Source organism: Tenebrio molitor, chromosome 6 (assembly GCF_963966145.1).
Source record: "Tenebrio molitor chromosome 6, icTenMoli1.1, whole genome shotgun sequence".
NCBI lineage: Eukaryota > Metazoa > Arthropoda > Insecta > Coleoptera > Tenebrionidae > Tenebrio > Tenebrio molitor.
In genome coordinates, this window is record NC_091051.1 from 4,309,049 (window position 1) to 4,328,545 (window position 19,497).

General features: G+C 45.8%; 6 protein-coding genes across 23 annotated transcripts in view; 2 read left to right on the top strand and 4 right to left on the bottom strand.

The window, feature by feature from the left end:
- The first annotated feature begins 263 nt into the window (after positions 1–263).
- CCDC53 (Coiled-coil domain containing 53) lies at positions 264–6,263 on the top strand. Its single transcript, XM_069051303.1, has 6 exons — positions 264–498; positions 566–730; positions 811–1,064; positions 2,967–3,066; positions 4,840–4,999; positions 5,057–6,263. Exons 1-6 carry the CDS (start codon positions 448–450, stop codon positions 5,116–5,118), a joined length of 792 nt encoding a protein of 263 aa, XP_068907404.1. The 5' UTR covers positions 264–447; the 3' UTR covers positions 5,119–6,263.
- RpL36A (ribosomal protein L36A) lies at positions 1,214–1,946 on the bottom strand. The gene is made up of 3 exons (XM_069051302.1): positions 1,789–1,946; positions 1,444–1,617; positions 1,214–1,386 (listed from the first exon to the last, which is right to left on the bottom strand). Exons 1-3 carry the CDS (start codon positions 1,789–1,791, stop codon positions 1,249–1,251), a joined length of 315 nt encoding a protein of 104 aa, XP_068907403.1. The 5' UTR covers positions 1,792–1,946; the 3' UTR covers positions 1,214–1,248.
- Positions 5,792–8,082, bottom strand: LOC138133385 (serine/threonine-protein kinase 33-like). Of its 6 annotated transcripts, none has more exons than XM_069051292.1 (8): positions 7,936–8,082; positions 7,777–7,889; positions 7,549–7,725; positions 7,262–7,499; positions 7,043–7,213; positions 6,643–6,980; positions 6,489–6,595; positions 5,792–6,446 (listed from the first exon to the last, which is right to left on the bottom strand). In XM_069051292.1, the coding sequence occupies exons 2-8, from the start codon at positions 7,867–7,869 to the stop codon at positions 6,323–6,325; spliced, it is 1,248 nt and encodes a 415-aa protein (XP_068907393.1). In that variant the 5' UTR covers positions 7,870–7,889; positions 7,936–8,082; the 3' UTR covers positions 5,792–6,322. The 6 variants fall into 6 exon arrangements, with proteins under 6 accessions (XP_068907393.1, XP_068907394.1, XP_068907392.1 ...); XM_069051293.1 differs by having other exon boundaries at positions 6,643–6,729; positions 6,802–7,200; positions 7,254–7,499; XM_069051291.1 differs by having other exon boundaries at positions 6,643–7,200; positions 7,254–7,499; positions 7,777–7,883.
- Positions 8,083–8,765: 683 nt separating this feature from the next.
- On the top strand, positions 8,766–12,306 carry Tnpo-SR (transportin 3). Its single transcript, XM_069051263.1, has 6 exons — positions 8,766–9,043; positions 9,093–9,448; positions 9,497–10,411; positions 10,722–11,254; positions 11,311–12,136; positions 12,191–12,306. The coding sequence occupies exons 1-6, from the start codon at positions 8,927–8,929 to the stop codon at positions 12,249–12,251; spliced, it is 2,808 nt and encodes a 935-aa protein (XP_068907364.1). The 5' UTR covers positions 8,766–8,926; the 3' UTR covers positions 12,252–12,306.
- A 1,308-nt stretch (positions 12,307–13,614) lies between these two features.
- Dnz1 (DNZDHHC/NEW1 zinc finger protein 11) lies at positions 13,615–14,837 on the bottom strand. Of its 2 annotated transcripts, XM_069051298.1 has the most exons (4): positions 14,534–14,837; positions 14,330–14,478; positions 14,005–14,281; positions 13,615–13,953 (listed from the first exon to the last, which is right to left on the bottom strand). In XM_069051298.1, the coding sequence occupies exons 1-4, from the start codon at positions 14,644–14,646 to the stop codon at positions 13,692–13,694; spliced, it is 801 nt and encodes a 266-aa protein (XP_068907399.1). In that variant the 5' UTR covers positions 14,647–14,837; the 3' UTR covers positions 13,615–13,691. The 2 variants fall into 2 exon arrangements, with proteins under 2 accessions (XP_068907399.1, XP_068907398.1); XM_069051297.1 differs by having other exon boundaries at positions 14,005–14,478.
- Positions 14,838–14,912: 75 nt separating this feature from the next.
- The window catches only part of Prosap (prosap), a 41,920-nt gene continuing 37,335 nt past the window's right edge, over positions 14,913–19,497 (bottom strand). For 8 of the 12 annotated variants that reach the window (XM_069051239.1, XM_069051234.1, XM_069051240.1 and 5 more), the window contains 7 exons: positions 19,181–19,372; positions 18,638–18,878; positions 18,062–18,585; positions 17,153–18,013; positions 16,882–17,098; positions 16,560–16,831; positions 14,913–16,502 (listed from right to left, as the gene is read on the bottom strand). In XM_069051239.1, coding sequence (XP_068907340.1) covers positions 16,219–16,502; positions 16,560–16,831; positions 16,882–17,098; positions 17,153–18,013; positions 18,062–18,585; positions 18,638–18,878; positions 19,181–19,372 — 2,591 coding nt within the window. In that variant the 3' untranslated portion in view covers positions 14,913–16,218. The remainder of the gene's footprint in view (positions 16,503–16,559; positions 16,832–16,881; positions 17,099–17,152; positions 18,014–18,061; positions 18,586–18,637; positions 18,879–19,180; positions 19,373–19,497) is intronic. The other 4 variants (XM_069051244.1, XM_069051243.1, XM_069051241.1 and 1 more) reach the window with 1 other exon arrangement.

Consider the following 19,497-nt stretch of genomic DNA (forward strand, 5'->3'; position numbering starts at 1 on the left):
TCGCGGGTCGATGACGTTCTTAACAGGAAATCCTGTTCGTGAAATGTAGAACAAGAGCCTGGAGCTAAGCTCCGCAACTGCGTAGCCTAGCTGCGTAGTTTCTAAATGGGGAATTCAATTCACGCGATTGGCAACATTGCTGTAATATTTCTAACAAAATTAAAAAAAAACACATTAACAGACGCATTTAGATTATTTCGAAACCAGTTTTCTTTTCAAGGAAATTTCCACGAACATTATTTAAATTGTAATTTAGACTAATTAGTGACGAAATTTGATGGTTCATTTGAGCTGTCAATTGTCATTTGGTTGTCAGCTGCAGGATGACATTTGTGCCCACTGCAACAGGAACACCACCGACAATTTCTGCGGAGAGGTGACGACGCAATGATTTAATTAATTTGAGTGTTTTCACTCACGTTTCGATTTGTTTCGTTTAATAAAATAATGCAAGTGAACGACTTGACGTCGATAGATCCCAATGTGGATTACACCCAGGTATGTCGCTGAAGAAAAATACAGTCATTCAAAAGAGAATGAAGTTTTTTTTAACTTCTCCAAATAGATTTTACCCATTCAACAAAAGCGCACGATAGCTTTCATTAACCACTTTGTCACGAACACGGTATCATTTTTAAACAATTTTGCACAGTCATGTGAATCACGGTTAATGGAATTTGAACACAAGCTCCAAGAAGTCGAGTCGTCGCTCCTCATTCTCGAGTCGCAAGTAAGTATTAAATGAGACAGTTTTCTATGCTTTATCGTCGGCTATTTTTTATCGCGGAAATGAATCGGGTGTTGTTATAGCTTGCTTCAATATCTCATTTAGATGTTGAAGAGACTGAAACACCACAGAATTCTGTAGTAAAAAACGAAACACCAGAACTGAATCTTCCTCCTGTCAAAGATGAGCGAGATTCGCCTGAGCCCGCGCTTGAAATCGATAACGTAGCTAGTGACCCCAGATATCAGAGATTTTTCAAAATGCTCCAGTTTGGGGTTCCCCCAGCTGCTGTCAAGTTGAAAATGCAGACTGAAGGAATTGACCCAAGCATATTAGAGTAAGTCGTGATTGTCCCAAAGAAAGAAAATTATTTTGAACGTTTTTAGTACTCCAAATTTATCAAAACAGACCAATGGAGAAGTGAAAGATGGTGCTTGAACTTAATCTAAGTTTTTATTGTAATCGTTTTTTCCACAATAAAACACGTTATAAATTTAAAAAAATGCGTTTATTGAACAGAACTAGAACTGAATCATTTGTCCCTTGCGCTTCTTGTCACCACCCAATTCAAAGTGCTTGCATCGCTTCAAAGGAATCTGTTTGCGGTATTTACATTCAGTGCATTCCATCCTCAACACGATTTTCTTGGTGGTTTTGGCCTACAAACAACATCGATTAATACTAAACTCACGTACAAGGTAGGTAAATGGGGGCACCTTCTTCCTGAAGATGGGCTTAGTTTGTCCACCAAAACCTTGTTGTTTTCGGTCGTAACGTCTCCTGCCTTGGGACGCATGACGCTCCTTGGATTTCTTATATTGGGTCACCTTGTGTAGCTTGTGCACTTTGCACTTTTTGCAAAAGGTGCGCCGTTGCTTCGGAACGTTCACCTGAAAGACACCGTGCATACATAACCTCAAAAATAACAAAATTCAAAATTGGTTATTTTTTCACTATTAATCCACCCAACTGAACACAAACGCCATCATTTTCGTTAAAAAATGAGTAAACAACGGCGGATGGTTCAGATTTTTTAAGATTTAATCGACCAATTTTCTTACCATCGTCGATATTTACTCTGTCACACACGAAAGACAGAGATGGGAGAACAACTGAACAAGAACAAGATGGCTGTGACGCATGTGTCGTCACGCTGTGGCGGCAATTTTAAACTTACGTAGCCACATTCCACGTATTTTTTATTTTTTTCCGGCTGCAACTTTGTTACGTAAGAAATGTTGGCACCACTCAACGCAGTAGGTCAGTAGGTAGGTATTCAAGGAAGCGACATTTTTATCCGTTCGACGCACAATTTTAACACAATTTATTAATCATTTGTTGTTTTGTGAATGGTAAGTTGTTGCAAAAGAGTCGCGCCAGTTGTGCCGGCGCTCAAATAGAGTTGTAAAAACGACGAATTGGAAAAATGACAGTTGTCAACTGAACAACCATAACTGTGGACGTTGCAGTGTAGGGTTTTTGATTGTTTTTCCAATTTTTTAATGTTAGCGGCAAATATTTGCGCTATATAACTGTAGCAAAGTTAATATTTTTTTAGTAGATAATTCCAGAGTGTAATTATCATAAGTTGTGTCATGTTCTGTAACGAAGACATCTTAATAAATGTTTGATGTTTTATTTTGTTTTTCTTGTGTGTTTTACGACCTGAGGAGTGAGTTAAATGGAAACGACCAAATTACGAGTTGGACGTGGGAGATACGCGGTGGTGGTTAGTATTCGGTCGGGCTGCTTTACGTACAGGAAAATGTTGTAAATTGAGCAAACAAGAGTAAATCAGTCGGGGGTTTTGTGGTTTATTGTGTGAATTTGAGATACATTCGTGCGGAGGGAATTGTTTTGAACAACGCCCCTAGCGGTGGCATACCTAAATCACATCTTTAATCTCGGAGCAGTTCGTAAAATTCGTGTCGTACTCTCGGAACCCTCATTTGTAAACGAGCAAAAAATATTTTCGGGTAAATTAGCGCAAGAGTGGCGGCCTTATAGCGCGAAAAAAATGCAAAACGGGTAGTCGAAACGGATTCCGCGAACGATTAATATAAATCTGGTCGCGAGTCGAAAGCCGGTCGATCGTCGAAGTCCGTGTTCGGTCGGTTTGAGCGGCGCCATCTTAATTTTTGAACAAAGCTAACGAGTAGCCGGTCAGTAGTGTTCAACGTTGGTGAACGTCACTTATAGGAAAGGGTAAATCCTACGCCAAAACTATAAACAAAATGAGTTCGAAAGAAAATAACGAAGTTGCTGTCGAAAAAATCGACAACGACAAAAGTGCGGGCGACGCGAAATGTGAGTTAAAAGGAACGAAGCGAGCAGCGGAGGTGAGTTGAAGTGTTTCTTGTATTTACGTTGGTCCGCGATAAGGTCACATGGCGTTCGGATGTTGTGGTCCGAATTTCGGCGTGGAGCGGCCGGTGAGCCCCCGGACTGCCATTTCGACGGCGTTGTCGCCGTTTTACGCGGCCGCACACCTCCCGCGACTGTTACCATGTGAACACGCCGTCCCCCCGAGCGCCCATTTCAGCCGCAGGCGGCGCCCGGAGGGCTCGGGGCCCGAATCGCGCGTTGCCACGGCGCTCCGCACCGTTTTCGGCCGCCGCGTGTCTTGTAAACACGCCGAGAAACCATCCCGCCATATACAATGGCCCCTGGGTCGAGGCTAGCATCGCTCGCTCGATTCAATATGGCGAAATCAATAGCAACTTGGCGGCGTCCCCGCGCGAGGCTACCTGCCACACTAATATTTTAACAACATCGCCTTCTAGAAGCGTTTCGACTGCTGATTGCCGATCTGGGGCCGAGAAATGATAACCCGCCGCGGACGCCGACCGCGGCCACGCTGCCTCCCAGATCCGACGCGATCGGTGCACCGTTAGGTCGGCTCCGGTGGAACGCTCGACGCGTACGACACCGGCCGCGGGGCACAAAACAATATTTAAAAATAAAGCCCGATCCACACTGACCGCGGGCGCGTTTTACCGTTTTTAAACGCAGATCAACGTGGCCCTGCTCCACGCGGCACGCTCCAAAGCAGCGATTTTCACGCTTTTCCGCCTATTCATCGCGTTATGCACACTTTCCCGCCATTAGCCTCTCCACATCCGAGCATTTTCCCACTCAACTTCCACGCTTTCGATCCTCAAACGTCAATTCGATCACTGTTTACCAAGATGATGCGATTTTTTTTCTTGGCCACAGTCAACTTGACTCATCGCAACTTGGCACTATTGCCCAATTTAGAAATTTAATGGCGATTTTGCACATCGCAATTCATCTTTATCATATTCAACCTTGGAACTCGCCATCAACGTACTTTCCTCATTTCAAATGATCTCGCGTTTGCCATTTGTTTCGTGTGTGGAGGGTTAATTCGATTCAGGTGCGCCGTCCAACATATTTTTCCTCTCCCAAAACAAAAACTTGCAGCTGCGATTTTCTGACAGACAGGTGTTCAATCGACTCCATTCTCCTTCCACCATGATTAACACGTTTCCGATCGATTAAAACTCCAACGGTGTTGAGGTTAAGTTTCGAAAAATTGCTGCAATTGCAAATGTACGAAGTAGGCCGTGAAAAATGCAAGCAAATGGAGAAAACAATTGACATAGAGCCAGTTTGAAAGTTTTCAACCGTCACGGAGCCATGGCCAACTGTTTCGCATTAAAATTTTCAAAATTGCTTCGCCCAAATCGTACCGAATCAATGGATTTATAAATATTTTGAGTGCGCTTTATCAGAGACACATGTTCCGTGAATGTTTTAATTAACGAAATACATTAATCGCTGCTGTTGTTGGAGCGTGAAGCACTATTTTTGTTTTCGTACGTTATCTAGTTGACACACATTAGTACAACGCCATTGAGTAAATTTTTTCGTAGATTTGATCGCGTCGACGAGGCTACGCGATTGAGTTTGGTTTTGTTGACATTACGATTTGAGAAAGATTATAATCGTGAATGGCGTTTGTTTTGGAGGTTCAGTGTGTTGTTGTGTGGCGTGGATATTTAGAAAAGCGAAAAGTTGAAGAGGGCGAATCACGGCGCGCGGTAGATTTGTTTTGCAATTGTTGTTGACGAATGAACGTTTGGTGGCAGGAAAAAACGGAAGAAGTGAAAAAGGCGCGAAAGGAGGAGAACGGCGCCGGTTCGGAGGGTGAGGAGCTGGACGAAGAGGAGGAAGAAGGCGTCGAGGGAGAAGAGGACGACGAAGAAGAGGAACTTCCAGAAGGCGACGATGAGGAGTTGGAAGGAGAAGGTAATGAATCGAGTGTGGGGGTTTTGGCGTGTCGCGTTTTGACCGGTGGCTTTTCAGATGACGACGAAGAAGACGTGGAGGGCGAAGAAGGGATCGACGACGAAGAGGACGACGCATAATGGAACACGTGGCTGACAATCCCCATGTGTGCGACTTGTGACGGACTCCTCAGTGCAAAGTCTCGAGCTACTTTGTGGCCAAACTAATAATTTTTAAGTTCCAAAAATATATATAAATATGTAATTCAGTTTAAAACAAGTGCGTTTCATGCTAGCCATAGTAGTCATCGTCAACCGTTGTCCTTGTATCATGTCAGTAACAGCCACCATAGAAGCAGGATCTTCTACATTCGGCCACAGGCTACCTCGTGACCTTTGCTTGAGCAAGAACTGTTCAGTGACCGTGTGTGAACTGCGTGTAATCCGCGGTACCTGACTCTTCTAACTTATTACTACGTATCCCCTTCAATTTGTAAAAAAATATTGTCCAATTTATGTAAAAATAGGTATAAATTCTAGATTAAGTTTGTCTCTGATAACAGTGTTTTTTTTTAATTAATTAAATACTTGTACAAAAAAAAGTTTTTTGAAGATGTCGCTGAACCCGCGGCTTTCGTCTAGAAAGCCTTCAAAAATGTATTTCTATTTGGGAACGACCGTTATTGTGTAATGGTCGTACCAGTTTGTCGAGCGCAGAAGGGCAATAAGGTGTTAACTTGTAGGCTAACATAGAAATTAGTCTAATATGTTTTTAGATCCGTGTGTTTACTATATGTATGATAATACATTGTAATTATTTCTTTTTTTATGAGATGTATTTAATTAAGGAAATACGGTTTTATGCGGTGCTAGTCGTCGCCTCTCGTACACTGCCAAATTATCACTTTCAATTACATGGGCAACTCGTACTTCGACTTTTGTCAAGTTACTTGACAAACGTTCCGCACAATCATCGGCACCGTCGCATCGTTTTTTCATCGATCATTTCAACTTCCTCTCGCCGCGTAACTTGACAAAAGTTACGCCAAAGTTGAGTTCTCCAAGTAATTAACCTGAAATATTTGGCTGAACTCATTCCAACTGATTTGTTTGTGACAGCCGGGTGATCGCACTTCACTTCTATATTATATTTTTACTACAGAAAAAAATGTTTTACAAAATGTTTGTCTACCTAATAAAAAAATAATGATCTGTAGAAATTGATTTGTAACAGTGTTGTATGATTTTTGAGTGAACTATAAACGATGGATACAAATTGTTTCATAGCACCTGGTTTTATTTTCGTAGGTCGAAATTCTCGATTAGTCTACATTAAAGTCTTACACTACACTGGTTTTCGTCGAGCGCCGTTCTTGCGGGTGCTCCCCGTCGTGGTTTTGGACGCATCCTTCGGTAAAACATCCCTCGAGCCTGGCGTTTTCGATCTAGTGTTCAGCTTTTTGCTCGACCTAAAACCTATACTCTCAGAAAGTCGCAACTTCGCGCCTCACCTCCTTTCGAAGTTGATGTTCGTTTTGGGCAGCGCCATCGGCTGCTTGCTTTTGCACGAATCGTCGGTAGATGTAGCCACCCAATCCGACACCGCGCCTGACTCCACCTGTCGGCAAACCGTCACACTTTACGCATCAGCGAACCAACCGTTACCGTCATCTCCGACTTCCACTCCTTCATCTTCTCCATGATGTTGTAGTGCATCCCTTTCGTTATCTTCGTGTTCAATATCCACGGATGCTGTAACACTTCAGTTGCTCTCATGCGTTTCACTGGGTCTTTTACCAGGAGAAGCAGAATCAAGTCGGTCACCTCGACTGACAGCTTGCTCTCGTTCAGCTTAGGGTCTTGGGTGCAGATCAAATCCTGCAGCTCTTGCTGGTTCTTCGAGAAGAACGGGAACTTGCCCATCACCAGCATGTAGAGGATCACCCCGATCGACCACATGTCGCACATTTGACTGTACGACCGGAACGTGATCATCTCGGGGGCTTTGCCACAACAAAAGAAATAAACAAGTCGAAGTAATGATTGTCGCTGTTTTTGGACTGACCCATGTAGCAGAGGGTGCCGCAGAAGTCGTGCAGCATACTGTCCACCCCTTTGCCCGACCTGACGATGCTCAACCCGAAGTCTGTCAGTTTGATGTAGTACTCGTCGCTGGGGTCTTCGGGATTCTCCCCCAACAAGATGTTCTCCATCTTCAAGTCTCTATGAACGATATCTATAACCCTGAGCTTGTATTTTGACACTTGCGCCATTACCGAGTTACCATATTTGTGTAAATAGGCGACGGCGTCCACTAGCTCGGAGATGATCTTCTTGGCGATCTTCTCGACGAAGGGTTTGCGCTCGTGATAGATTTTGGCAAAGTCTCCGTAACACTTTTCGAAAATCATGTAAATCCTCTTCGACGACTCGTATATTCTGTCGAGGTAGATAATGTGGGGGTGTTGGATCAGCTTCAGAATCTGTATCTCCTGTTGCGCCAACATCAGCCGATTCCCGACCTTTGAAAAGAAACAACTGTGAAGAGTTCGACTCGAGGGTGGAACTTGCATTGGTCTTGAAGACGACCTTCATCGCCCACTTTTTGTTGGTGCTCCTGTCCTTGACAGACATGACCATACCGAAGCCCCCTTCGCCGATTTTTTCGCCAAAGTCGTACCACACCTTGAGCTCGTTCATTTCGGCGATTTTTACGTGGGGGATGTTGCGCACTTTGAGCCCGTAGTACTGAACAAATCGGGATTATGGAAGGCATTGTAAAAGGTGTATTTAGCCTACTAGTTGTTTGAGTTCTTGAGCTTTTGTGAGCTGGAGAGGGTCGGTGTTGACAGCGGCGTGCATCATTTTCTGCCCGTTGACAATAAATGACATGCTGTCACCCTAGGCTAGGACTAGCTGTAGATTACAACGCTGAGGTTTTTTATTATAGCAATTCACCAGTTGCGAAAGCTCCATTAATATGCTCTTGCTTGGTTCACTTTAAACGTCGACGCACTCGTTGCGGTTCTTGCGATAGGAAAACAAAGAATTTTTGACGTAATCAAATTGAAGAAAAAAGACAAACGACGACAATTTAAAATGTCAACGAAAGGCTTAGGGATTTTTTTTTTTCAACAGCATAAGCCATAATTGGCCATAACAAGGGAAGTTTTTATCAAGAAAAGAAGTGGTAAAGGTTGAAGGTGAATTTATACCTGATGTAATCTTCTCGGAAACGGCTTTATTATGTTCAACTTACCTGATTAGATTTTTTTAGAACTAGGGGTGAGGATTGACCTGGAGAAGGCGGTGGGGTTTAGGTGACCGTTGAAAACTGTCCCTCTTCAAATGAAGAGTAGGGATAATAAAGAGAATTAACCTCAAGAATTGAACAAAAGTGTTTTATTTTGAAATAGGGGGAGTGATATTGCTACAAATCTTTGTTCGGCTAATAAATATTACTTAATCGTGAAAAAAAAGACTATTTGAACTGTAGACATTTATATAATGTTAAAGAAGGATTTGTTTGAACCCAGAAGAGCTAATTAATCAAAATAAAAATTAAAGTGGAATCCACATGAAAAAACTCGTTCCATAAAATAAATACGTAAATAAAAATATGTAAACATAAATTGTATCGAAATAGCTTTGTTTATTTTTTTTTAATGAATGGAATTGAGTAATTTGTTTTGCATTTACGATGCTTGAAGCGTATTTAGAAGCACTTCTTGGCATCATTTCTTGCGTGTATGGCGGATTGCCTACATTTCCATTAGATTCGTCCCGTTGGCAGTCCTGTTTTCTAGTGACACTCTTCATGCTCATTGCATTCGTTATTTAATTTTATCATTTTGACATTTCGACGGTTTACGAATAAATAATGTATTTTTGTAGTTGTGCCGATTTAGGATGTGATAGTTAAGCAGTAGCCGCAGACTCGCATTTAAAAATGGATTCTAAACCCAGTTTGAATTTGGTGCTCGCGGCCGTGTCGGCGCTGTACAACAACCCAAACACCACCGAGAAGGAGCGGGCCTCGCAGTGGCTCGGAGATCTGCAGAAATCCGTAAGGAGCGACACAAACCCATTTGCCTTCCCAAACCCGCGCTTTGTAGGTCCACGCGTGGATCGTCGCCGACGAGCTGCTCCACCACAAGCGCGATCTGGAGTCATGCTACTTCGGAGCGCAGACGATGCGAACGAAAATCCACCACTCGTTTCACGAATTGCCGACAGACGCCCACGAATCGTTGCGAAACTCGCTGTTGGAACACATCGCTCAGATCAATGAGGACACTAATACTGTCATCGTGACACAGCTGTGTCTGGCTCTGGCTGACCTCATCCTGCAGATGCCAACATGGCAGCAGGCCTCTCTGGACTTGATCAATAGGTTTTCGCGGACCAACATGTGGCCGCTGCTGGAGATCTTGACGGTGTTGCCCGAAGAGCTGGAAAGCCGGTCAGTCAGGTGAGTAACAGGTGGTCAAAGGTCACACTTGCACAACAGGATTTGTAGGTTAGGTGAGAACAGGCGGGTGGCGATGTTGGAGGATCTGAAGTCGTGCGCGGGCACCGTAAGTGAGTTCTTGAGCCACTGCTCCAACTCATACGGGGAGAACTGGCACGAAAACGTGCAAGTCAATGTAAAGATTTTGCGATGTTTCACGTCTTGGGTGTCAGTGGGGGCGATCACTTTGGGGGACGTCGCGAATAACGTGGTGGTGGCGCGCGCGTTCACCATCTTGAACTATAAGGCCGACGACAAACCGCCGTGCGTGGTGGGGGCGTTGCACGACGCCGCCTCCGACTGCATCTGCACGCTGTTGCAGTGCCTCGAAGACAACAACAACCAGCAGATACTCGAGACGTATCTGTTCAACAACGTGGTCAACCTGGAGATCGTCTACCACCTGTCCGTCGCCAACGAAGACCAAGAGAAGTCCATCAACTACTGCCGGATATTCACCGAGTTGGCCGAGTCGTTCCTGGAGAAGATCATCACGAGTTGCAGCGCTAAATCGTTTCATTACGCCATAAAAGTCTTAGATTTAGTTTTAATGTGTGTGGGACACCACGAGTACGAGGTCGCCGAGATTACTTTTAACTTATGGTATGTGCTCAGTGAGGAACTCTACCAGAAAAACAGCAAAGAACTGACGGAGTTGTTCAGGCCTTACGTCGAAAGGCTGATCACCGCGCTGTGCAGACATTGTCAGATGGAGCCCGATCACGACGGGTTGCTCGAAGACGGTGACGATTTTAAAGATTTCAGGTTGAAAGTGTCCGACTTGGTGAAGGACGTCGTTTTTATTGTGGGGAGCAGCAGTTGTTTCAGGCAGATGTTCGTCAATCTGCAAGCGCCGGGGGTCACGTGGGACTCCAGCGAGGCGGCGCTGTTCATCATGCAAGCAGTCGCGAAAAATGTCTTGCCGTAAGTAGAAAATCCAAGTGGACAAGGTCTAGTACGCCGTCACTCATAACTGACGAGACTCTAGACGAGGTCTGATTGGTTCATGCACATCACGTGATTTTGACATTTCATCTTTTAAACCACGATTTTACCAATATTTGCGCAAAGGATACCACTAAAGAAGAAATCAAGTCATTGGAATTCGTTGAAAGAAAGCACTTAAAAAATATCTACTATAATATCCTGCTTTCTTATTTATATTAATTTCTCTGTAACTGGGCGTCGACCCGTTTGAAAAGCAAAATATTATTGTTGTTGTTAATATTGTTAGGACGGAGAACGAGGTGGTGCCGAAGGTGGTGGAAGCCATCCTCAACCTGCCCGAAAACACTCACATCGCCGTCAAGTACACTTCCGTCTTGCTGTTGGGCGAGCTGTGCGAGTGGATCGAGAAGCACCCGCAGACGCTAGACCCCATCCTCAACTTCCTGGTGTGTTGCCTGCCGCAGGCGGGGGTGGGCGCGGCGGCCGCCATCTCCCTCCAGAGCATCTGCGCCACCTGCAACGACCACATGCCGAGACACGTTCCCGTGTTGTTGCAGCTGTTGCAACAGGTGGACACTTTCGCCATCACGAACAACGCCGTCATCGGGTTGGTGAAAGGGGTGGCGGCAATCGTGGGGTGCATGCCCCATTCGGAACTGACCGACGCCATGAGGAAGCTGTGTCTGATGCAGGTCAACCCCATCTGTCAGCTCATCGAACAGGACGTGGTCCCGGTGAGGGGGACCAAGAGCGATCCGGTGCTCTGGTTGGACAGGTTGTCTTCGGTCTTCAGGAACGTCAACGTGAAGGCGTTCGAAGGTGAGTTTTTGACGTTGTAGGGGGCGCGGCAACTGTCAATTTTTTGAATTACCCAGGCCAAGTGCACCCTTGCAAGCCCGTGATCGTGGAAGTGTGGCCGGTGATATCGCGAACCTTCGACAAGTACCAAAACGACCTGAGGATCATGGAGCGGTGCTGCCGCAGCGTGCGGTTCATGTTGCGGTGCGTCAGCCAGCAAGTGTGCGATCTGCTTCAGAGCCTCGTCGGTCAAATAGTGCGGATCTACGCCACCTTCAAGCACTCTTGTTTCCTGTACGTGGGCAGCATCCTCGTCGACGAGTACGCGACGGATCCGAGCTGCGTCCAGGGTCTGCTCGACATGCTGCAGGCGTTCATCGAGCCGACCTTCCAGCTGCTGCAAGAAGAGAACGGTCTGAGGAACCACCCGGACACCGTGGACGACTTCTTCAGGTTGTGCGCGAGGTTCATGCAAAGGGCGCCGGTGCAGTTTCTGCAATGCGGTGCGCTCGTGCATATTCTACAGTGCAGTCTGATGGCCTGCACGCTCGATCACAAAGAAGCGAATACCTCCGTGATGAAGTTCTTTTACGACTTGATCAATACGGGCAAGTGCGGCAAGAATCACGTCGATTACGAACAGAGGAAAGTTCTCGTTACCAGTATACTGAACGAGTACGGACAGCAATTAGTGACTAACTTGCTCCACGCTTGCGTGTTTTATTTACATTCGTACATGTTGAGTGAGGTGGCGGATGTTTTCGTCGAGTTGTTGGAGTTCAACAGGGAGGCCACCGGCAAGTGGTTGGCCAACGGGTTGGACACGTTACCCAAACAGAACAACGGAGGCATCATGTCGGCCACTCCTCAACAACTCGGAGACATTCACGGGTCGATGACTAGGTAGGTATTTTGGGGAAATTCGACGGAGAAAAATCTTTTTTTTTATTGTTCTAGGTCGGACACGTCGAAGTCGGTAACATACGCTCTAAAAGATTTGACAAGATTTTATCGTTAACACTGTATAATTATTATAGTAATATTTTCAAATATAAGTGTGTAACTTTGGTTGCTCCCCGTGTTTTTTATCAAACGCCCTGCACGTTTTATTTGTAACAGGTGTAGAAAAAAAATGTGTTGACGATTATGTCGTAATGTCAGTCCCAAAAACACTGATGGAACGTTGTTTTTGTCCACAAAACGTTTTTAAAATTATTTGCATGATGTAATACAAGATTATTATAAATGTACCTAACGTAGTAGTTGGCTGTGATTTATGTGTATGTGTAGATGTGCCGCCTCTTCTGGATTTTTGGTAAATTTGACACTTACATTTTACAGTTTTCAGTATAAATGACCGTGTTTTGGGTTAGTTTAGGGTGCAAATAAAACTCTCAAGACCACATCGCACATTACATATTTGTGATCATTTTTCGTATCATTTTTTTTTTACACAGTTATAGGTACGCTAAGGGTTGTAGGTGGCAATTTCTGCAGCGCATACGGCGACGTTGGAACAATATAATATCCTTGCAGTTGGTAAGACTGCTGTGATGTCGTGTTTTAACTCACCATTTTATCATTTTTAAGCCACATTTAGAAGAAACGCAAGTTTTTTCACAACATTTCTGACAACTTGGATGTTTATTCCGATTGTTACATTACAAAAACATATTTTTGGTAACAAGGGTGGTCATTTCATACATATTGTTATAGATAAACTTGAAATGAATACATGTTATTAGTAAAGTTGGCGGATATGACTTGCGAAAAATTGTTGCCTGATTTAAAATTCGATAGCTCTCGGCATTGTCGATTCAAGATGGGTGTAGCAAAAGCGGGTCCCGTACCAGAAAAAAAATTAAATTAACGCATTTAATCCACATTTTACCACATTGTAAAACATTTTTTGGATAGCATCCATTGTCCACTTTAATTTTGCAGGTGACGGTGGCGCCATCTTAAGCGCTTCGTTTATGGAGCGCTTTAGAACTAAATTACTCCCTCCTAATTACGCGTTTAAGGCGATAAAAGAATCACGCATAGGACAAATAATAAATTAAACCATTTTCGAGAATGATGGTCAGATGATTCAGTCGAGAAATTTCGGCATTTTTCATTGTTCACGTTTATAAACTGCGCGCTTCATTACCGACCGAGGTACTTAAAATGACGTGCGCGAGCTCGAACATTTTGAATTATTTTGTAATTTGTTTCGTGTAATCAATCATATTTGCGGCCGTGATCAAAAATAACTGCGAGGTGACTGCCAATTTGGTGCGTATTGGACTTGGCAAGAGAATAAACGAGTTTTACGTAAGTACCTCTCATTTTTTCTGCGTCACTGTAAAAAAGGGTGCGAGGTAAATAAGACACGCAGAGCTGTAGAAAAATTGTTCTTTGTCACCTGAACATAACAGAAAGACTAGAAAAATTTATGTAAATAAATAAAACAACATTACACATGGTGATCGATAAGGGGAGTATCAAGTTTCCTCTTTGTGGAAGAGCAAGGCAAGAGCCAGAGCATGGGATGTTCTCTACCAAAAACTTCACTTAACAGTTTCATCCTGGGTTTGTGGGGGCGATAGGGTCCTTTATTTTGTACTTGTTCGATAGCAGTTTCATCAGTAACTATTGCCTGAACTTGGTCCACAAGAATTGCAGAAACAAACATCCCAAACAGCGCGCTTATCAGCACCAAAATGACGCAATGCATGCTGAAAAAAATGAAAATTTGCGAGGGTCAACTCTCATTGAGTGACACTCACATTCTGGCCTGTTTTATTGGAATTTCCTGGCTGCACTCTGTACATTCTGTCAGCCAAGACATGCTGACTAATACTATCGCGTAAACTGACAACACCCCCACATAAATCAGAAACTGCAAGAAATACTTCTGATTCCTCTCTCCTACACAATTATTGATCCAGGGGCAATGATGGTCCATTCGTCTGATGCACCGGCGGCAGATGCGACAGTGGTGCGCCCTTGGCGGTCTATAAATCTCGCAACGCGTGCAAACGGTCCAGTCAACGTAGTCACAGCCTGAAAGACACCAGTTAAGTGGGGGTCTTGGGCAAGGTTGCGCCAAACCAGATTCAGAGGAATGCATATCAGAAAAATCCAGTTTACTGGGGGAGAGAGGCAGAGTTCCTGGATCGGTGATGACGGCTCTCATGTGCGCCATGCAAAGAAAGAAAATTACGGTATTGAACATGACCACGTTGAAAGAGCCCCACAAACTGGAACGGAACAGCGCTCTGGTTACCGCCGGTCGGCGCAATTCGTCGATTTTACCTTGTGACCATCGCTTGCAAAACAACCCATTTAATTATAACATAATCGGCGTAAAAAACCGACAAATATGTTATGAAAATGCAACAAACACCACAAGGGTCTCTCAAGAACATGGTTTACGTTCGTCGTCGACAGATTCCCAGAAAAATATTTACGCTTTCATCCGGTGTCAAATCTTGATTGTTTTCACATTTTTGTGAATATTTTCGAGTTTACTTCGAACATTTTCGCGACGTTTCGTGCATTATCACAACCTGTGTCTTCGCAAAATGTTGACACTGACAGCTGTCATCGAACTATTGACGAGTGGCGCTGCAATCGCGTGACGTCGACCAATCAGACCGGCCGGAATTGGGCGCGATCCAAAATCAAACACGAATCAATCTTATCATAAATTTATTATTAAATATGTACAAAAAAGTTATATTTTTCATAATATAACACATTTGATGGTTGCGTATCTGTAATAAAGTGCAAAAACAATCATTTTTACATATCTCTACATGCAGTGGTAGGTTTGCCTAGTTGCTTGCAAGCAATACGTCTTTACAACACGGGAAATTAAAGGAAATCTATAATTTACTGGTTAGCAACACGACAGACAAAATAAATGAAACAGTTTTCTTCACTTGCACGGTGAGCTCATGAAAGGTGGCGGTTTTACTGACCAAATGTTCTGTTTCGGTGTTGAATTTCATTTTCATAGGCCCACGCATGTGCACGTTTTATTATGTAAATATCACACAGAAAAAATCAGTTGCTTTTATTATGCTGGTAGATACATTGAGTGAGATAGTTGGTGACTATATGATTTTTATTAATTTTTTAAAATGAGAGCAAAAAGAATTTCAAGATCTCATGGAGAATATCGAGGTATTTTTTTTAACGTAAAAATGTAAATGAATATTATCACTATAATAAGAATAAACTTGTTGGAATAAAACGTCTTTCTCATTCTGCCCCAACAATTGCGGAATATTATTTTATGAGATTCTGAATAAAAACCCTCAATCAAACAGTCACTGATGTAATACGTAACGCGATTAATGTTATAAAAGACAATTATAAATACATAAAAAAGATCATTACTATTCAGGAGAAGAATAACGAAAATATTCTCGTATCAAGCAGTTGAACTGGCCGAAGAGTAATGATCACTGTGGGCTTCCAACGGAAGTGACAGAAGAATAAAACGTGATGTTGAGAAAGACCACAGTGACGATGACTGATCACGAAGTTTGCTATTTGTTGCGAGATATTTTCACACATCTTACGTGCATTTGTTTTTATTTAAACTACCGACGACGAGATAGCTTGAATAAAAAGTACAGTTAATGTACAAAACGTGATCATACAAAAACTGTTCCCCCTTTCAATTACCACTTAAAAAATATTTACATCATTAGGCAATTCATTAATTGAGCAGAATTTACACGAAATAATACACAAGACTTAGGCCACTAAATACAGACAGACATGATAAAAATTTGAATTGATCGCGGAAAAAACGAATACACATTACTTAAGATTACCACAGTACAACATTAGTGATTTTCAAAAATATCAATTTTATGAATATTTGGCAGGATGAGTTTGAATAATCATAATGGAGAATGACGGAATTATTTCGCTCTAGTACCGCACTAGTTCTAAAAGTTAAAAAATTATCAAAAACTCTCGATACATCACTGACTGTGGAGCCGGCCCTGTTTCAACTTCGCTTGATTGTTGACCGGCGCCGGGACGCCTTTGGGCACGGTCCCGACGATCCGCACCCTGGTCACTTGTCGGTTATCACTGAATTGGGGCGGCGGGGCTAGTACGGCTTCGGTGGCGTGGTGGTCGGCGCATCCGTTGCCGCCCCCGAACTCTGGCGGCGGAGGCAGGCAGAACTCCTCTTTCTCGTCGCCGTCGTTTTCGATGGGCGGCGGCAGCTGCGCCAGAGAGACGGCGTGTCGAGACAGTAAACCTTGAACATTTCCTTCGTTAAAACTCCCATCAGATCGTGTCTCATCGATCGTATTACCTGCGTGTTGCCTTTGGGTCTTCGGAGACGGTAGGGTCATGCTGTTGTGCTCTTGTACGGTCAGCGTCTCACCTCCTGTCGGCACTTCTTGATCGGAACTCACCCCGGAGGAGCTGTTGTCGCCGTCCTCCATCGTCGCGAGTGCCACTTCGTTCTGTTTCTTCAGGAAGTCTTCAGGGTAAGACTTGGAAGACTTCAGTAACGACTTGCCCTTCTGGATTTCTTCGACGCTGAAGCTGTGAGGCATGGAACTGCTGCCCGAGCTGCTTCCACTGCACGCGAGGTTATTTGGTGGAAAACGATTTGGTGTGTGGAAACTCACCTCGTGTTGCTGTTTCCGCTGTTTTCGACTTGCTGGAGGTGAACCGTCGCCAACCTTGAGACCATGGTGTGATCCTTTTGTTCTTCTTCGCTTTCTCGTTCTGACTCGCTGCAGCTGTAGTCCGGTTCCGGGATCGGCGGTGCGTTTCCTTGAGACATGTGAACCACATTCGAGGCAGACTTGCTGGAGCTGATCTTCCGCCGCCTCTCTCTGGTACCTGCGACAGTCTCTGGGTGAAAGTGACCGACTCTCGCGGACAAAACTGGCAAACCTGCGGTGGAGTGAGACCTGGAGGCTCTGATGGGCTGGGCGTAAGGGTTGGCGTTGTTCTTCGCCGTCGGTGATGACACGTGCGCGGGTTTGAACGTCGAGTAGTTCGTCCTCATGCTGTGCGACTTCCTGACGTGGGGCCTCGACGAGTGCGACGGCAGACTCTTCGACCTGTATCCGACGGTCTTCATGTCTTCGGGAGAGGCGTACAGCTTCGCGCTGGTCGTGGGTCTGAACGAAGACACCACGTTCTCCTCCAGAATCTCCTTGTTCAGATTGTCGTACTCCGACTGGCCCCCGCGAGACACTTCCACTGTGACCACTTGCACCGCCGGAGGGGGCGGCGGTGGCGGGTGGTTTGGAGGGGGCAGGGCTCGGTTGCCCAAGTGCGCCAGGTCCTCCTGACTCCGGTGGTTCTTGGACAGCATCATCGAAACCTCCTGGGCTAGGTCAGGCGTGCTGTGAAAGTCGCGGTGGAGTTCTCCGCTGCCGGAGAACGCACTCGAGAATCGCACTTTGGAGCTCTTGGTTTTGCTCCTTTTCATCTCGGCGACGCTCGCGTACACTCGGCTCTTGGCCGGGGACGAGGGGTGGGTGAGGGTGTTGGAGCCGCCTTGGAACCGCGAGCTGCTCATCAGAGAGTTGTACTTGTGTTGGACGGGGTCGCCGTCCGCTCGCTGCCGTTGGAAGAGTTCTTCGAGCTCCGCAGAAGTGATCCTGCTCGAGGTGGGCCGTTGGCGGATCGAGGCCGTTCGGATCTGAACGGGGGTGGAGTTGCCGGTGCCTCCGGGGGTGATTTGGTGTATCGACTCGGCCGAGCTCGATTTCGTTATGTCTTCAGTCTCTTCTTTTTCTCCTCCTTCTGCAATCACCCAGTCACAAAACTGCGGATTCCATCGACGGGACTCACCTAATCCAGCTACCATGCTCTTCGCGCGCGCCCTCCCCACGCTCAAGGTCGTCTTGGGGTCTCTCCTCGGGGGCAGAGGCGCTTGGGCGGATCTCCCCAAGGTCCCGCACGAGTTCCCCATTTTTCTGGGGAGTGTCGCGTACTGTCTGCTCAAAGGAATTTCGGCGCTTCCCGGCAGGATCGTCGACTTGCTCATGGGCATCGTTGACGTGGCCGTCGTCGCCAGACTCATCACGGTCATCTGCACCAGGTCGCCGGACTTCCGGATCAGGTCGACGACGTGTTCGTGCGACGCCGACGAGACGTCTTCGTTGTTGATCTCCAAGAGGAAGTCTCCCTTTTTGAGGCCCGCTATGTCGGCGACGCCGCCAGGATCGACGTCGTCGAGGTACTGCAAAGCGGGACACTTGTCGGAAGGCGTCAGTTCCATCAGCGGCGATGTCGCCTTGGCGCCTCGCAGGATAAAACCGAAACCTTTCCTGCCGCGGTGCAAGTGCACGGTGCGCGGCTCCGTATCGCCGTAACTGCAACAAAACAGTCGGAGAGAGCGTTGGGGGTGGGGGCGGAAGAGTTTACGTCTTTTTGAGACGAGGCGCGGTGGCGAAGTGCTTGGATGTGTTCTCTCGTCTGCCCAAAACTCGACCGCTGGTGGATGATTTGGTCGAAGGCGGTCGCGCGTCCCTCGCCACCATCATGGGGGCTTGGATGTTGTGCCTGAGCCGGACCTCTTGGACGCAGTGCGCCGGAAAGAGACCGCTCTTGTTGCCGTCGCTCCGGGTCGTACCTTCGAGGAGGCCTTCGTCGTTGGTGCCGGTCACTGCGAAATAATTTTTTCTTGAGTTTGAATTCTGGTTCTGCGAGACGCGACTCGTTATGCGAGCGGACCCTTGAGGTGTGTCTCTTTTTGTTCGGCGTGGAAAATAACATGACGCTCCACATGAAAATGGTGTAACGTAATCGTCGGTTTTTTGAATTTTTGCCTGCGAGGCACACAACATGCACCTCGACCACAAGGTTACCGAGATTACTGGTTTGAATGCGTCGTTGATGCGAGCGTGATTATTATAATTGAATGGACGCAGCAACGCCGAAAACAATGAGAACGATTGTGATAGTGACCTTCGATGATGTCGCCCTCCCTGATGCTGAGGTGGCCCTCCTCCTGCGTGGAGTAGGACTCGATGCAGACGACCATGCTGCCCGGCGCCGCCAGATACGTGGTGTCCGAGTTGGCCGTCCCCACCCCCGAGCTGTCGCTGATGATGTCGCTGGTGTCGCCCAAGCTCTTATCTGCAACACCCAGTGCGAGCACTGAGTAACATCAAATCATTTATAAAACGTGCAGATATGCTGATGGGTTTCTGCTTGTGCATCATACGCGTCCGCCGGGTGGGGTGACCCCCCGGCGACCATTGAACGAGCCATTCCAAAAATGA

Coding starts and splice junctions, on each gene's coding strand:
- RpL36A (XM_069051302.1), bottom strand. Junction 1,387..1,443: donor AGCCCATCTTCAGGAAGAAG/GTGCCCCCATTT, acceptor TGTTGTTTGTAG/GCCAAAACCACCAAGAAAAT.
- Dnz1 (XM_069051297.1), bottom strand. CDS start 14,646: ATGTTCTTGAGAGACCCTTGTGGTGTTTGTTGCATTTTCATAACATAT. Junction 14,479..14,533: donor TTGCAAGCGATGGTCACAAG/GTAAAATCGACG, acceptor GTTCCGTTCCAG/TTTGTGGGGCTCTTTCAACG. Junction 13,954..14,004: donor CCAATAAAACAGGCCAGAAT/GTGAGTGTCACT, acceptor CATTTTTTTCAG/CATGCATTGCGTCATTTTGG.
- Tnpo-SR (XM_069051263.1), top strand. CDS start 8,927: ATGGATTCTAAACCCAGTTTGAATTTGGTGCTCGCGGCCGTGTCGGCG. Junction 9,044..9,092: donor TCGGAGATCTGCAGAAATCC/GTAAGGAGCGAC, acceptor CGCGCTTTGTAG/GTCCACGCGTGGATCGTCGC. Junction 12,137..12,190: donor ATTCACGGGTCGATGACTAG/GTAGGTATTTTG, acceptor TTATTGTTCTAG/GTCGGACACGTCGAAGTCGG.
- CCDC53 (XM_069051303.1), top strand. CDS start 448: ATGCAAGTGAACGACTTGACGTCGATAGATCCCAATGTGGATTACACC. Junction 499..565: donor CCAATGTGGATTACACCCAG/GTATGTCGCTGA, acceptor TTCTCCAAATAG/ATTTTACCCATTCAACAAAA. Junction 1,065..2,966: donor ATTGACCCAAGCATATTAGA/GTAAGTCGTGAT, acceptor AAACAAAATGAG/TTCGAAAGAAAATAACGAAG.
- LOC138133385 (XM_069051291.1), bottom strand. CDS start 7,869: ATGTCATTTATTGTCAACGGGCAGAAAATGATGCACGCCGCTGTCAAC. Junction 7,500..7,548: donor AGGTCGTCTTCAAGACCAAT/GCAAGTTCCACC, acceptor TTCTTTTCAAAG/GTCGGGAATCGGCTGATGTT. Junction 7,201..7,253: donor TACACAAATATGGTAACTCG/GTAATGGCGCAA, acceptor TATCGTTCATAG/AGACTTGAAGATGGAGAACA.